Source organism: Poromitra crassiceps, assembly GCF_964638095.1.
Source record: "Poromitra crassiceps genome assembly, chromosome: 14".
In the NCBI taxonomy this organism is placed as follows: Eukaryota; Metazoa; Chordata; class Actinopteri; order Beryciformes; family Melamphaidae; genus Poromitra; species Poromitra crassiceps.
In genome coordinates, this window is record NC_139633.1 from 42,860,274 (window position 1) to 42,876,873 (window position 16,600).

Genomic DNA, 16,600 nt, shown 5'->3' on the forward strand with positions numbered 1-16,600 from the left:
CAAGTCTCACGTCTTTGGTCACAAGTCCAAGTCAAGTCTCAAGTCTCTTATGGATGAGCGTTCTATCATCTGCTTCTGCTGCATGCCATCCAGTCTGCTTACAACATTGCATAGCTAAAACTAAGGGATTCAAAGCAGGTTCAGGTTTCTTTGCAGCATGTAGCTTTTTCATCATCTGATTCCGTTTTTTGTTGCGAGGCATCTCACAACAATACAAGTAGGAATCAGTATATTCACAAACAAAAGTAGTAGTTACTTGCCTCACTGTTGTAGAGTGGATGAGGTACTGGTGGAGTTGATGTTAGATGGAGAGGGAGGCTGAGCGATTAATAGCCACCTGGGGAGTTTGTATCTCTTCGGTCCTATACGCTGCAGGTCTGTGGGGTCACACAACTGATATACCAGCAGGAGCTGCTTTTTCCTCTTATGGACAGACTGGATACTTGCTGGTGGTGTTTTATGGGACTGGATGCTTGCGTGTAAAAACACACACTGCTTCCACTTATATAGGGTGAGCCAGGAAGTATTTATGACATCACTGATTACATCACGCTCGAGTGACATCACTGATTGCATCACAATTGCTCGCGTGACTGATGACATCACAAATACAACCTATTAAGATGCTCTTTAGGCTATACATTCAACATTTTGATGCACTGTGGGCTAAATTTTTGATCAATCGAAAATCTGTTTGAAACTTTTGTGTAGGACAGTCTAACGATGCAGATGCTTAAGTTTGGTGTCGTTTGAAGAAAAAATGTGGGAGTAGGGTTTAATTAGTTTGACAGTTTTTGCAGTTTTGCAGTCTTTAGACTTGATAATTGGCCATAGGTTGCAGTGTACAAAAGATTCTCCTCACTTGGGCCCACATTTCGTTGAAAGTTGCAAAGTCGTAGCACATAGGCCTGATTTGTTATGAATTTTCAAAATTTTAAACTTTAGACGGTCGCTGTAGCGCCACCATCAGGACTATTGGCACCAAATTCGCGTCAACGAAGTTTGGCATGGGCCTGGACCTTTGTGCAAATTTGATATGTCTCTGCTCAGACCTTCAATCTTCTCCCTCATCACCAGACTCTTCCGCTCCTTTTCCTCCATCAGTGCAGCCAACCTGGCCTCCTCTTCCTTTTGGAGAAACTGCTGAAGCTTCTTAAACTCCTCATTAATCTGCCTCTCTGTGTGTCGGGCCTGGTCCTTAACGTGTTCTGCTGTTTGATCACAGTTTCCTTTAACTTTATTCAACAGCTCCACTTTCTCCTTTAAGAGCTTCAGTGATTCCTGAAGTTCCTGCCGTTCAGTTTCATTGATGGATCCTTTAACTTTACTAAAGAGCTCCAATTTCTCCTTAAGTTCCTCCTTGTGATGCTGGGCAGCAGTTTTGGAGAACATCTCCTTCATCTTGCACCAAACGTTGAAGCGCAGGTTGCCCACGTGTTTGGCCTCATCTATCAGAGCTCCTGAGACCAGTTGTGGGTCCTTTGGCAGGGGGTCCAGGGGGACTCCGGATGAAAGAGCTGCTATGTCTCTGCTCAGACCTTCAATCTTCTCCCTCATCACCAGACTCTTCCGCTCCTTTTCCTCCATCAGTGCAGCCAACCTGGCCTCCTCTTCCTTTTGGAGAAACTGCTGAAGCTTCTTAAACTCCTCATTAATCTGCCTCTCTGTGTGTCGGGCCTGGTCCTTAACGTGTTCTGCTGTTTGATCACAGTTTTCTTTAACTTTATTCAAGAGCTCCACTTTCTCCTTTAAGAGCTTCAGTGATTTCTGAAGTCCCTGCCGTTCAGTTTCATTGATGGATCCTTTAACTTTAAAGAGCTCCACTTTCTCCTTAAGTTCCTCCTTGTGATGCCATTCCGTTTCATTGACGGGTCCTTTAACTTTACTAAAGAGCTCCACTTTCTCCTTAAGTTCCTGCTTGTGATGTCGTTCAGCTTCATTGATGGGTCCTTTAACTTTACTAAAGAGCTCCACTTTCTCCTTAAGTTCCTGCTTGTGATGTCGTGCAGCTTCATTGATGGGTCTGAAACTGTGGTTGGTGTGTGTTCTTGAAAGTACATAGAAAACACATACTGGCACACAAGCCACAACCAGACACACACACAGCACTACCAAGAGCTTGAGTCTCTTCTTCTTTGAGTGCAGACTGCTGAGGAGCTCAGATCCTGCTGAAGCTTTCTGATCGCTCTCCCGTAAGAGAGACCCACAAAGGTTGTTGAAGACCATGTCTGGAGTGTGACAGCAAGAGTCATCCTTTTATAAACCAAAAAGCAGGGAAGGATTTATGACATCACTCATCACTATTCAGTCTATGACATCACTGATGATGTATGGCATCATCAGTGGTTATGACATCGTCAGTGACACATTATTATGGATCACACGCCTCGTCTAGGTAAGACCCGGCTATTCTGCCTCTGATTGTGTTGGATTTAGGCACGAGGAGGTTGGGTTTAGGCATCACTGATGACATCACTCAGTGATAACATCATCACCGATGACATCACAATTTCTCGAGTGACATCACTGATTACATCACAATTGCTCAAATATATAGAATACATCCCCACATTATGACATCGTTTGTGATTCATTCATAGTAGTGACCTAGCCACCAGGCCGCCATTTATGGCCTCGTCACTGTCTATGAAATCATCAGTAATCTATGACATCATCGGTGAGTAGTGACCAGGCCTAGCTGTCTAGAACTGTATGACATCATCGGCGACCTGGCCTCTTTTTTTTCTTTCTTTCTTTCTTTCTTTCTTTCTTTCTTTCTTTCTTTCTTTCTTTCTTTCTTTATTTATTTCTTCTTATGTAAGTATCCAGACGGGAGACATGTGTAACCTTTTAGCAAGCTTTATTTACCACTCTGTATTACTTCCGGTCCGTTCTCCTATATGTTCCCCACATCATCCATACATTACACATGTCCCTACACATATGACACCACTACATCTCCCTCCTTTAGTTGAGTGTCAGGGGCCGGTTGCACAAAGCACCTTAAGTTAAGATTTTCCGTAGAGTACAAGTTAAGGTGTCCATAAAATAGAATTGGCTGCACAAAACACCCTTAAACCTTGTGCTTATGTTTTCTTGAAAATGTTTAACCTTAAAGGGATAGTTTGGTTTGTTTGAAGTGGGGTCCTATCAGTCTGGACCCTGGGCGCAGCGTGTTACGAGACCCGGTACTCAGAGCAGCAGCCAAACCAGCTTTTTCTCTGTAAGTACGTGGGGTCAACAACTAAAACGTAATTTAGCCACCTAAAACAACGCCCACCTAAACAAATCGATATCTGTGTACATGCACGCTCTATTTTGACAATTTTCAGCGCTTTACTTTTCCGCCAAACAGCAGTTTCATTCGGCACTGCTTTTTCTCCCAACCGTACAACTATACCGTATTCCTCCGCTAAAAGCCTGCTGGATTATTCCGCAGATCAGCTGTTATTTTGGGTTATTTTATTTCTCCCAGCTTGTTATTGAAGACACAACAAATAGAATACACGAATGAAAATATGAGTGATTTTGATAGCGAGGATGATATGCCATTCACCTTGGTGACAAGAGGATACAATTATGAACCAGAGAGAGTAATATACAGAAGAGGAACTTTTGCAGAGAGTGAACAGGCGGCGCGGCGAGACAGATACGAGGAACTGCGCATATGCTGCCTAAATGCCGGGGTGCCCTGCAGACCTTTTTCACCATTCCCAGGATAAATTGGGGAAAACGTCCCAGTAAGTCACTGTTTTGTCTCTCTTCTAAGCCTTCCTGTTTTGTAAACCGCGGCTCTGTGGTCTGTGCAGGCTTTTAGCGGAGGAATACGGTAGTTGTACGGTTATGCCGTTATGTATGTCGTTATATTATGTATGTCGTTATGTAGTTGTACGGTTATGACTGTTATGTCGCTAGTGTATCCAACTAGCTTCAAACAAACCGAACTATCCCTTTAACCCTAGAACACTAACGTCGGGTGATTTTCACCCAGACAATTGAATTCACGTGATTTTCATTGTCTTGCTGCTGTCTGAGGTGGGCGGGTCCTTAGGTACCTTCAGGATACTCACTGATGTCATTGAATGTAGGTTTGTTTCCCTGCTCCCATTCATGGTTTTTTCTACCGGCTACGTGTTCGGGTGATTTTCACCCGACGTTAGTGATAGAGGGTAAAATATCTTTGGGTTAGGGTTAATGGTATTGTGGTGACTTTTTTTTTTTTCACCACACAAGTCCCATGAATGGGTGGACCCAAGGAGAAGTTGGGAGCTCCTGTTTTTTTTTTTTTTTTTTTTTTTTTAGACGATTAGGGACTGTTGGTTATTTATGAGAGGGGGGGTATGGTGCAGGGGCGACTTTGTTTTCGTTTTTTTCCTTCACCCTCCCCAGATCTATAAATATTTTTCCATGTCCCTCCCTGAGTGACTGGAGATAAATGCATGACCCTCCCTCCACCATAAATAACCACACTTTATCATATTCACACCAAAGATAGTATTGAAGAAAATATGACCTTTTCCGATGATTTGGCTACGTTTGATAGCGCCCTATGACATCGGGGGAGAGAGGGGGCGGGGGGCATATAACGTTTAGTAGGCTACCCAGCCCAATAACTGCCTCATCTCCTAGCTATAAAGCCTACAGTAGCCTAGCCAGGGCCGGCGCGTGCCATTCTGCCGCTCTAGGCGAGAACAAATTATGCCGCCCCCAATTGGCAACACCATACCAGCATCAAAGTATGCATGACGCAATATGCAGGCATTTTGCACATCCTAGCCTGCCTACAAAAATAACGCGCCACAGGTCTGCATAATAACTCCAATAACCACAGGCAGTCATGATACAGCACAGATATTTTCCAAATAATCACATTTTTCAGACCCTCAAACTATGCAAATCTCTCTTATCTACCACTTTCTCATGTGCATAAAACACGGAATGTGCGCACGGCGGCGCAACCACAGTAATATAAGACTCACAATGTATTTAGCCTATAGCCTATATCATCAGCAGATTCACAACTTAACAAAGGCGAGTTGTTGTTACGAGCTGTTGGCAAATAAAGCTTGTTTACCTTTCAGAAGTGGACACCAGCGGGGGCTGCGTCAGCAAAGGTCTTTAAATAAATCCAATCATCCTCTATTAGGATTCTCTCTGCCAGTTCATTTTATATGGAGATTGTTGCCAGTCCATTAAGTCTGTATTGTTTCATTGTAGGCTACTACTGCAGAGGTAGTTTCAACTTTGAGAAACTTCAGATATTGTATCTTGGAATTTTGGTCTCTCCAATGAATGGGCAGGCAAAGTGCGCACTGCGCACCGCACAGGGAAACAGATTGTTTTGGAACCCAGAAACAACGTTAGAAATATTGCGCTAATTTACTGATTACACTAATACTGGTACACACATATGAGCACATGGCCTAGGCTACCTTAACCCAAAGTTAATGATGTAAATTAGTCTACTTGTAGGCTATGTTCCTTTTCCTCATTCAAGCGGGATGGAGAAGACATGATGACCCACCCTCCTCTGCCTCTGATTGGCTAGTAGTAGTGCTTGTTTAGGCATGAGGAGTGAGAATGGATCTAGCGGGGAATCCATGGGAAGAGCATGGAAGAGGCAGAGCGCTGGAGAATATTTGGAGAGCTGCAAGTGAAGGCGTACAATTTGCCGCCCCTCCAAGTGCCGCCCTAGGCGGTCGCCTATGTCGCCTATATGTTCGAACCGGCCCTGAGCCTAGCCAACTGCATATGTGTCAACAATTCCAGCTCTGAAACAATATAAAGCGATGATAAACGTTTCCAGTCAATGCACCAAGCAAACAGCAGGACCGAGTGAGGGCCTGTACACAGCATAGGAGCAGCGGTTTACGTGAAAGGAAGGAATGGGAGATACCAAGTCCAGTCACCATACAGGTAAACCATAGATATAAATAGGGGAGTAAACACGAATTTTGGAACGAAAAAACGCATTTAAAATATATACAAAATACAAAAAATGAATGTTGTATAGCCCTCCCTAAAGCCAAAATAAAAAACACAAGTCCCTCCCCAGTACTCAAAAAAATATTTGATATCCCTCCCCCTTTCTGCACCATACCCCCCCTCTCATAAATAACGAACAGTCCCTTACCTAATTTTTCCCGAATTTGACATATTTTTATAGTGTCCCCCATAATAATCTTTTTTGTGTTTTTTGTGATATTTCACATTTAAAAACAAAAGAAGAGTACCTCAATTTGCCATGTATTGTTGTACTTTAAGATATTTTGATGAGAAGTATGTTTTATGGGGTATATTGCATCGGGTGAAATACACCCGACGTTGATGGTGTGACTTTAAATCACGTTAGTGTTCTAGGGCTAAGGAGAAGATTTAAGGGTATTTTGCGCAACCAATTTTATTTTTTGCACACCTTAAATCGGACTCTAAGGAGAATCTTAACTTAAGGTGCTTTGTGCAACCGTCCCCAGACTTTCTTAAAATAGCTTATTTTGTTTTTACTGTAGGCTACTTGCAACTAAACCTGAACAATAAATGTGAATAGTAAACAGCGTTTAGCCATAGCATCTTTCTTCAGCTTAATTCTGTACTCTCCGTTCAGGCAACCCAGCCCTGTGGAGACTCTGGGCTACTACAACCTCTTCACGTCAGCCTCCAGCTCCATAACTCTGTCAACTGGATAGAGAAGCCCGAGTGAAAGCCAAGCAGAGAAGTACCTATTGTATACTGGTTGTGTCCTGTCCTTGTATGGCTCCATTGAACTGACCTTTCACCTTCAGAGGTTCGCCGCTGGGCCCACACAATGGTTTTGTGGCTCTGGTGAGAGGGCCATGCTGTTCGCGGTTACTGGAATCACTGTCGCGTCCGCCCCTGTATCCAACTTGAAGGTTATGTCGTGGCCATTCACTTTCAGTGTCTTTTTAGGCTCATCTCCTGTGGTCACCGCTCCCAGGAAAAGAGCATCGTCATCCTCTTCCTGTTCCTGTTCGAGAAGAACCACTCTGCCTGATCGACAGACAACTGCAAGTGTGAGTGTAAATGTAAATGTGTAATCTCAGTCTATAAATTTCCACAATCTGTAAGCCTATTTAGACCATAGATTTAGAAACGCATGCTCAATGAATAATGATCTCTATCACTCATTATGTGTGTGGTTGCACTGATCGAATAATTCATATATAAAATAATGATAGCCTAATATAAAAGAGAAAACTGCTGAACTGAATTGAGACGATGCGGGCATAGTTTTCATTGATAAAAACTAGCCTATTTTTGCTCATATATTGGCATACAGCCTACAGGACACAGTTCCAGCTGAAACATGCAAGAGTAGCCTGCATATTTAGTATTGGGGCTATCCCATATTTATCCCATATCTATATTATATGTATAGGCTTTTCTGGCAGGTAGGAGAATATCACCCTCACTCCATTTGAGGCTCCGTTTATGATATGCGCTGCAGTGATTAATAGTGATCATATTTCTCCACGCATCGTTGAGCTGTTAAGACATAAAGTGGTAAGTAGGCTTAATTTAATTATGTAGCCTACAGAACCACAAATATTTTTCTTGTTCTATTCTCAGTTGACTACAATCTATTTTTCATATGGCGATCTTATATGAATGGTGAGTGATGGTGAGTGACTCCAGAGAGCCGATTATATGGGACTGTCATGGATTTTGATCTTATCCTCTGAAGCTAACCTGGTCGGGACCAGGTTAGCTTTGCAGCGTAGGTTACCATGGTGATTGAACTAGGTTAGAACTTAACTTGCTTTGTAGTAAGGCTAAACCAGGTTCAAACTCAAACTTACTCAGATAAAGCATTAATCAGCTACGTAGTACAGGCCTCAGATTGATCCATAAGTAACAACATGACAGACTATTTTCTTCATGGGTTTCAGACACATCTAAAAACATCTAAAAGCTGAAAATCTTATCAGATGGGAGACCGTGGTCTAATTTGTGTTAGTGTAGGGGTCCTTGAGGTGAAAGAGTTTGAGAACCACTGCTGTATGGTATCTCACACACACACACACACACACACACACACACACACACACACACACACACACACACACACACACACACACACACACCACATAGAACAGTGAGGCAGGAAATCTATGGAGACGTCCAGGGATTTTGTGGGGATTGCACAATGCTTCTCGTAGTCTTGTTGTTTGTCTGAACCTGTGATTTTCATGTGATTTCATATATTTTTTGCACTGGAATGTTTGTAATTCATTTTTATATAGCTTGTGCTTTACTCATTGCGTCCTTGAAAAAGACACTCTCAATTTCAATTGAAGGGGCTTTATTAGCATGACAGTTCACTAAACAATATTGCCAAAGTATATATAACAACAGAATAACCATCAATTAAATTATGAAAACATTAAATTAAACAGAAAAACAAATTCAATCCTCCCATGTACTGTGTATGTGCGCATGTGGTCTTGTATGTGTGTGTGTGTGTGTGTGTGTGTGTGTGTGTGTATGTGTGTGTGTGTGTGTGTGTGTGTGTGTGTGTGTGTGTGTGTGTGTGTTGCTGCTGTGCCTCCACTGTCTCTCTCTCTCCCTCTCTCTCTCTGGCTGCGGCTCTCGCCCAACCCTCATGGCAGACCCTTATTCTATCATGGCAGCTGTGATGCTGTCGTCTTCCTCCACGTCCACACAGACCTTCTTGCCCACCAGGTGATGCATCTCTTCTGGAGCGATGCCCCTCGGCTCGCCCACCTTCACCGCAAACATGTCCAGGCTCAGCACCGAGCCTTTGGTGATGGCCACCTTGGCAACCACTGACTTGCCCAGCTGGAAAAGAAATGGAGAACCAAAACCACAGATGGTTTAATAACTAATATTTGTTTGGCAGAGTGAAATGGTTTACGGCAGCTGTAAACCGTTGCTAGGCAGAGCGAAACGGTTTACGGCCATAGCAACAGACCCAAAACAGCTTTCCTCGCTACTTCAAGGGGCTTTCTACTCTCGCGAACCTCTCTCGTTATATTCTAATAGTTTGTTTGGAAGTAATTTTGTGGTTATGGCCGAAGTGGCTGCCGTAAACCGTTTTGTTTCACTTCCGGATCTGCCCGGCCTGCACACAGACTCTATAATCATCAAGACAGCACTCGTCCATTCACTCGGCTTTGGTCTCATCTACTATTATAGGTAAGATGTGAGGCGTCAATGTTAAATTTAGACTGTTTAATAACAATCGAAAATCTTGCTCCGAGTTGCTTTAATATGAATCATATAATTAATATATTATGACTGGAAGGGACTGTGGAGGCTAACTGATAACTCCACTCAGAAATCCCATTGACTGCCCGACAAGGGAAGCAGTGCATCACTTATGGGTTAATTGGCCTACAAAACTAGATCATCCCTGCTCTCTTGCCCGACCGGCTGGGAAAATGTGGGCAGGCGCCGGGGGACAGTTTAATTTAGTAACACAAAATGTAATGAAATACTAAAGTGGACCCACCTTGTCATGGCAGGTCTTCTCACAGGGTAGCATCAGCTTGGTGGGCGTTCCCATCGCGGTCTCCACCAGCCGGATGGATCGGACCAGCTCAGCCAGCTCCGCGGGCTCCAGGGACGCCTCGTGGTCATTTCCCTTCCAGGTCTTGTCCAAAGTTATGTGGCGCTCCACGACCTTTGCCCCCATCGCCACAGCGGCCACCGATATGTAGATTCCCCGCTCGTGTCCAGAATATCCGATGGGGATGTCCGGGAATTCCCTCTGGTATTCCTTTGGGAGAAGAGAGAGTGGGTAAAAAATAAACTATTGCTCACTATTGCTTGTCTGTGGTGTGTGTTTTCGGTGCGGTTTATCCGTCCGTTGGATTGTTCCGATTTTTATGAAACTTGGTGGAAGTTAGCATAGCAGGGGCCAAGGAATAACCCATTTATTAGAACCCAATTTATCATAGGCCATAGTGAGAACTGCTGAGAACTGAAGCCAGGCCTCCAAACTGATATAAGATATGTGAAACATAAAGCAGATGCTTTGGATGCTTTGGAAGCTCTTACTGCTGCATATGAAGTAGTAAGCTCCATACAAGCAGAAAAAAACGGGGAAGCACGGGCCTTTTTTCTGCTTGTATGGAGCTTACTACTTCATATGCAGCATTAAGAGCTTCCAAAGCATCTGCTTTATGTTTCACATATCTTCTATGTAATAATAGTTGTATTTGTTTCCTATAGTACTGTTTCGTGGTGTATTTGGAAATAAACGTTTTGCTTAATTTGTTGGCTTAATTGATTGTGTTTCCGGATGCTACCTGTATATAATTGTGATTTCCGCCTTATGCATCACAATGCTGAAGAAGACCTGTTGGCTGAAACGTCCGTTGTAAGGTCTCGATGACGGAATAAAACCTTGAAAGGACATTCATTGCGTGCTGGCGTTCCTTGTTTATTGACTATTACTTTTGTGCCGTGCACCTGAATTTTTATTCTTATTTGGTGAGTGTGCTCATGTGCTCACTACCTTTGCAAGCTCTGCTAGCAAGCAGTGTGTTTGGACTGTAAATACTGTATTTGTCATGCCCTGACATATAGTTGTTGGTGCCTTCTTGGCCAGGTCAGCATTGTAAAAGAGAGTTCTATCTCAATGCTTTTTATCTGGTTAAATAAAGGTAAAAAAGAAAAATAGCGAGATTGACCACTGGTTAGGGGCAGCGGCAATGTGTTGGACTGTGTTGGTGAATGGTGAAGAGACTGGACTGGATTGGTTTGCATTTGATATACTGTATATAGTGTTTTTATCCAAAGCACTTTACTGGCCTACATTCACCCATTCACACACAGCTGAGCCACACAGCTTGATTTATTGGGTCTTTTTGCAGCCCTCATAATGGTCATATGGAAGAAGGCGATCATGTGAGGAGGTGAGGAGCTCAGTGATCTGGTGCGACTTTGGAGTTAAGCTAACTGCTCCTCCACATTTAGAGGAGTCAGTTGAGGCGGTTCAGGTGATCCCAAGCCCCTCACTTTTGCAGGTGACACATTCTATTCAATTCTATTCTATTCATCTCACCGTGATAACTTTGAGGTTGACATGCTCAGGGTCCAGGGGATAGGTGCTGGTACACTGCAGGATGGTGAAGTTCTGGTTGTGCTGCTTCACCATCTGGTAGACCCGACGCATCGTCTCCATGGACTGCATCCCGCTGGACACCACCATGGGACGGCCTGCCCCAGACAGACGGAAAGAAAGAAAGAAAGGAGGGGGCAGATAGAGAGCAGGAAGAGGAGAAATAGAAGGAGCCAACAGAGAGAGAGAAGAAGCAAAGGTGTTTTCAAAATGGGGGCCACCAAAGGAAGAAGAAAGAAAACGCTGCAAACATCTGTCCGATAAAAACACTTGTGTCGTGTTCAAAGTTGGACACCCACTGTATGTTATCAAAAGTCCACTTGTCATTATTTAAAATCTTGTCAGTCATTAGGAATTTTGTGACAAAGCCCTAATTTGAAAGAATGGATGAATATTACGATGGATATCTACAAGATGGAAAAACTAACTGCATTTGTCAACGATAGATTATAACAATTTACCTCAAGATGGGAATACTGGGTTCAATATATAACACCCATTAGATTTTACTTTTTTGGATGGCTGTTGTGGTTTTGTCTTTTCTTTTCTTCTTATATACTCTTTTCAAAACAAAATTCTATGACAGTATATCAAGAGTAAACGACAATGTATAGGTAATCCTGAGAGTTCATATATGCAATGTCTGGATACTCTGGATACACAATGCAAATATTTGATAATCTGTCAATAAAAAGTAAAAAAAAAAAAATAGTGACTAAGCAGGCAGCAGTGGTGAACGATATTAGATGCAGGGACTTTGTCATAGCCTATAGGTTGTACTGAATTTGCGTGCCAAGTTTTCAACATCATTATGACAGAAGTTATTGTAATAAATTATTATTATTACTTATTGGGCATAGGCAATGTTTTCTCACTGGGAAAGGAAAGGCATCCATGTATTGGGTGTACATTGGGTGACATTTACAACAATGATGGTCTCAAATCATTTCAGGACCTTAAAGGCAGCTATGACCTACCGGACACTTCATTTTTCTTTTAGTTACAGCTTAGGGCATCCCTCAAAGCTCATGGTGGACACTTTCAAAACAACCCTCGAGACCCACCTCTTCACCATTAGTTACTTTTAGTTTAGTTACTTTAGCCATCCCTTGTTTTGTTTTGTTTGTTTTTGCCCCTCCTTTAATCCGATTGGATTAGAGGACACTTTTGATTGTGCCATACCGTGGAATTTAGTGTTCAAGTTATTATATAAAACAACACACATTTCTAATATCTTTTTAGTTCAAAATAAGTTCATAATTTTTATCAACTAGAAAAATGTTAAAGATTTGGGGTATTGCTCAGACAGATGAGTGTCGTTTTTGTTGTGCAGAATCTGAGTCAACAGAACACCTTTTTTGGTATTGTCATGTTGTGTCGGCTTTCCAGAGTGAGAACTAACTGAGCTGTCCACTGCTCTGCTCTCCACTGCTCTGCTCTCTACTGCTCTGCTCTGCTCGCTACTGCTCTGCTGTCCACTGCTCTGTTCTGCTCTCTACTGCTCTGCTCTGCTGTCCACTGCTCTGTTCTGCTCTCTACTGCTCTGCTCTGCTCTCCATTGCATTGCAAGCCATTTTGAAGGGGAACCTGAGGAGGAATGCCGTTCCCCTCTTGTTATTACTGTTCCCTCTCAATGTTTACTCTAACTCCGTTCCCACCCGTTCCCCACATTTCCACCACTGGTTCAAAATACTTTGTAAAAAAAAGAACAAAGAAAAACTAGAACGACCACAACGCGGACTTATGCCTCCGCCATTAGTTCATTCTTGAGTCCAAGTGGATGTTGGAGCAAAATTGGAAGAAATTGCATCAAGGCGTTTCTGTGCAGAATTGGATATTTGAGCCAAATGTGAAGAAATTTAGTCAATGTGTTACTGAGATATGGCGTTACCGAGCTAGAAAATGGCATTTGTTAGGTCACTGTGACCTTGACCTTTGACCTTTGATAACCAAAATGGAATCAGTTCATCCTTGAGCCTAAGTGAATGTTTAAGGCGAATCTGATGAAATTCCGTCCAGGCGTTCCTCAGATATGGCGTTAACAAGCTTGAAAATGGCGTTTGAGAGGTCACAGTGACCTTGACCTTTGACCACCAAAATCTAATCAGATCATCCTTGAGCCTAAGTGAATGTTTAAGGTGAATCTGATGAAATTCCATCCAGGCGTTCCTCAGATATGGCGTTAACAAGCTTGAAAATGGCGTTCGAGAGGTCACAGTGACCTTGACCTTTGACCTTTGACCACCAAAATCTAATCAGATCATCCTTGAGCCTAAGTGAATGTTTAAGGCGAATCTGATGAAATTCCGTCCAGGCGTTCCTCAGATATCGCGTTAACAAGCTTGAAAATGGCGTTCGAGAGGTCACAGTGACCTTGACCTTTGACCTTTGACCACCAAAATCTAATCAGATCATCCTTGAGCCTAAGTGAATGTTTAAGGCGAATCTGATGAAATTCCGTCCAGGCGTTCCTCAGATATCGCGTTAACAAGCTTGAAAATGGCGTTCGAGAGGTCACAGTGACCTTGACCTTTGACCTTTGACCACCAAAATCTAATCAGATCATCCTTGAGCCTAAGTGAATGTTTAAGGCGAATCTGATGAAATTCCGTCCAGGCGTTCCTCAGATATCGCGTTAACAAGCTTGAAAATGGCGTTCGAGAGGTCACAGTGACCTTGACCTTTGACCTTTGACCACCAAAATCTAATCAGATCATCCTTGAGCCTAAGTGAATGTTTAAGGCGAATCTGATGAAATTCCGTCAAGGCGTTCCTCAGATATGGCGTTAACAAACATCCGTACGGACGGACGGACGGACGGACGGACATCCGTACGGACGGCCGTACGTACGGACGGACGGACAACCCGGATCCATAATGCCTTCGGCCTGGCTTCGCCGGCGGAGGCATAAAAACATTAAATTAACAATGTGAAGGTACATATGAAATCAAATATAATGGCCTACAAAAAAGCACAATGCCAGCAAAAATATGCCTCTCAATTTAGTTTATTGCAATAGTTGACACCCAATACATTCAATGCTATATTTTTATTGCAAACAAATCTGTGTTCTTCTTGGTTTTGTTTTGTCAGACAAATAACAGGTAAAGACTTGACTAGGAATGATTAAGGTTAGGGTAAGAATCATATATATATATATATATATATATATATATATATATACATATTCATTGCTTCCATTTTATTTCCCAAAATTGTAGTTTGTGTGGTTCAACTATATGTAGTTAAACTACATGTAGTTCACTACTCCTCAACAGTGCCTACTCCTCACCTCGCCTACTTTACTCACCACGCCTACAGTGGGTGTGTCTATGCACCCAAGCATCACCGAAACCAAGACTCCCTATTTAGTCTGCCGTCTGGTCTCAAATGTTTTCAGGAGAACAAAAACTCTCAGAAGCAGTTTCGCATTTTTGATTATTTCAAAGACACAATACTTTTCCAGCAACCGGTGTAACTGAAGGTAAGTTCAGCTACTTTTATACTCCTATATGTGTTGTCAAATAGTTTGTGCCCTAATTGTAGAGTAAAGTAGAATCAATGCACTAAAAAAATAGGACTATTGGTTGGGATACTTCTACAGAATATATTTTTGAAATTTCCTCCAAGAGGATTAACAAATTATTTATTTTCCAAAGGAAAAAAACGATGTAACTTTCATAAAGAATGGAATAATGATTGAAGCATTGATACATGTGCCTCATACCTTTTTTTGCAGTTCTCTCAAGATAGGGGAAGTTGTTGGCATCACAGGAGGCAACTTTGAAGAAAGGCACATCGAGCTCATCGAGAAACTCCATGGCCATCTGTGGGAATTATGGAACACACACACACACACACACACACACACACACACACACACACACACACACACACACACATATATATACACACTGTATATATATTGCTGTTCCATGAATCTTTTAGAAGAATGCAATGAAGTATTCTTTCTTGCTTAAAAAAAATAAAAAATAAAAAATCTGTCTTACCTCGTCCATCCCAGAGGCAGTGAGGGAAATGCCAATCTCATTTGCATACTTTTGCATCTCCCTGTACTGCTCATGGCTGAACTCCAAATGGCGCTTGTGGTCCCCGTAGGTTTTCCCCCAGGAGTGTTTGGAGTTGTAGGGCCGCTCCAGGGCTCGCCTGCTGAACTTGTGCTCCAGTTCACTCTTCTGGAACTTGGCACAGTCAGCGCCACAGTCCTGAGATGATACAGAACACATGAGAGGAGAGGATCAGATAGGAGAGGTGAGGAAAAAGGTGGTGAAACAACAGCACTGGTATAGCTTCTAAACAGACACCTCTCTCTCCCCTCCACCAGCTTACCTTTGCCATCTTGATCATTTTCTTGGCAATCTCAATGTCTCCTTGGTGGTTCTGTCCAATTTCAGCAATGATGAAGCACGGGTGGGAGCCGCCAATCATTCTACCAGGACACAGTTCAAATTGCAGAGGCATCCTGGTGATGTAGGACGTGAAGTGCCGAGTGAAATAAGAGAGTTGGTGCAAAAGTCTCAAGACCTGGTGGGGTTAAATGGAGATGGAGATGTGGAGATGAAACTGGAGATGTCACAGGTGGAATGTCACAGGTGGAAGAGGCTTGAGTCATGTCACCGCTCCGTTTTTATACAGCCTCACCCCACACACACACACACACACACACACACACACACACATACACACAATCTAGTGTTGGAAGATTGTCATCACATGGCGGAGCACTGCACTGAACAGGTTTTACATGTAGGACCCGCAGAGCCAGATTAACACCCCCAGGGGCCCCTGGGCACTGAAGCTCCCAGGGGCCCCCCCCCCCGAACATTACACATTACACACAAGAAGGGGGAAAACAAGATAAAAAAGAATTGTCCAAGTAAAATGCTGATTCTAAATATAACTGAATCGCTTTGTTTGACCAAGCAAATACAATTTTTAAAGGCATTTTACAAAATGTCTATGGAAAAATGAATGGCTGACCAGTCACCACCAGGGACACTGGAACTGTTTTTAAGTAGGGGGTGCTGCAAGGAAGGGACTGTGAAAAATTTACTTTTTTGGATGTTTGGATGTTTTTTAGCCATTTAGAGGAATATCTCATTCTAAATTAACATTAGGAGTATACTGTTATTATGTCATTATTCAGTTTCTCAGATTCCGTTTCTCACTCACTCATAGGCGATTCAAGGCTTTGCCAACAGGGGTGGCACCAGCAGGATAAAAATATTAGTCTGACTGGGGGGTTTTTAGGGGGGGCTGTGCTGGACAAAGAAATGTTGTACATTTTAAAGTAAAATGCATGAATCTGATGCACTCTGAGAGCAAAATGAAGAGGCTAATCTTCACATTAATATCCTCTTCACTGTGCTGTGGCTTTACAATCATGAACAAATAATTGTCTAATAAACACAGGTGCAAGCAAAACACTAATGAGGGTTTCCAAATTCTAATCGTGGAAATGTGAAGCCCTCATT

The 16,600-nt window shown here is 42.7% G+C and overlaps 1 protein-coding gene across 1 annotated transcript; it reads right to left on the minus strand.

Moving 5' to 3' along the window:
* Positions 1 to 8,364: 8,364 nt before the first annotated feature.
* Positions 8,365 to 15,702, minus strand: LOC310789311 (N-acetylneuraminate-9-phosphate synthase-like). The gene is made up of 6 exons (XM_083650925.1): positions 15,456 to 15,702; positions 15,116 to 15,331; positions 14,833 to 14,932; positions 11,048 to 11,202; positions 9,491 to 9,757; positions 8,365 to 8,817 (listed from the first exon to the last, which is right to left on the minus strand). Exons 1-6 carry the CDS (start codon positions 15,585 to 15,587, stop codon positions 8,632 to 8,634), a joined length of 1,056 nt encoding a protein of 351 aa, XP_083507051.1. The 5' UTR covers positions 15,588 to 15,702; the 3' UTR covers positions 8,365 to 8,631.
* Positions 15,703 to 16,600: the final 898 nt, after the last annotated feature.

Excerpts from the sequence above, each read along its gene's own strand:
- LOC310789311 (XM_083650925.1), bottom strand. The coding sequence starts at position 15,587 with ATGCCTCTGCAATTTGAACTGTGTCCTGGTAGAATGATTGGCGGCTCC. Across the intron at positions 15,332-15,455 it reads AAATGATCAAGATGGCAAAG|GACTGTGGCGCTGACTGTGC; the intron begins GTAAGCTGGTGG and ends GTATCATCTCAG. Across the intron at positions 8,818-9,490 it reads AGAAGACCTGCCATGACAAG|CTGGGCAAGTCAGTGGTTGC; the intron begins GTGGGTCCACTT and ends TTTCTTTTCCAG.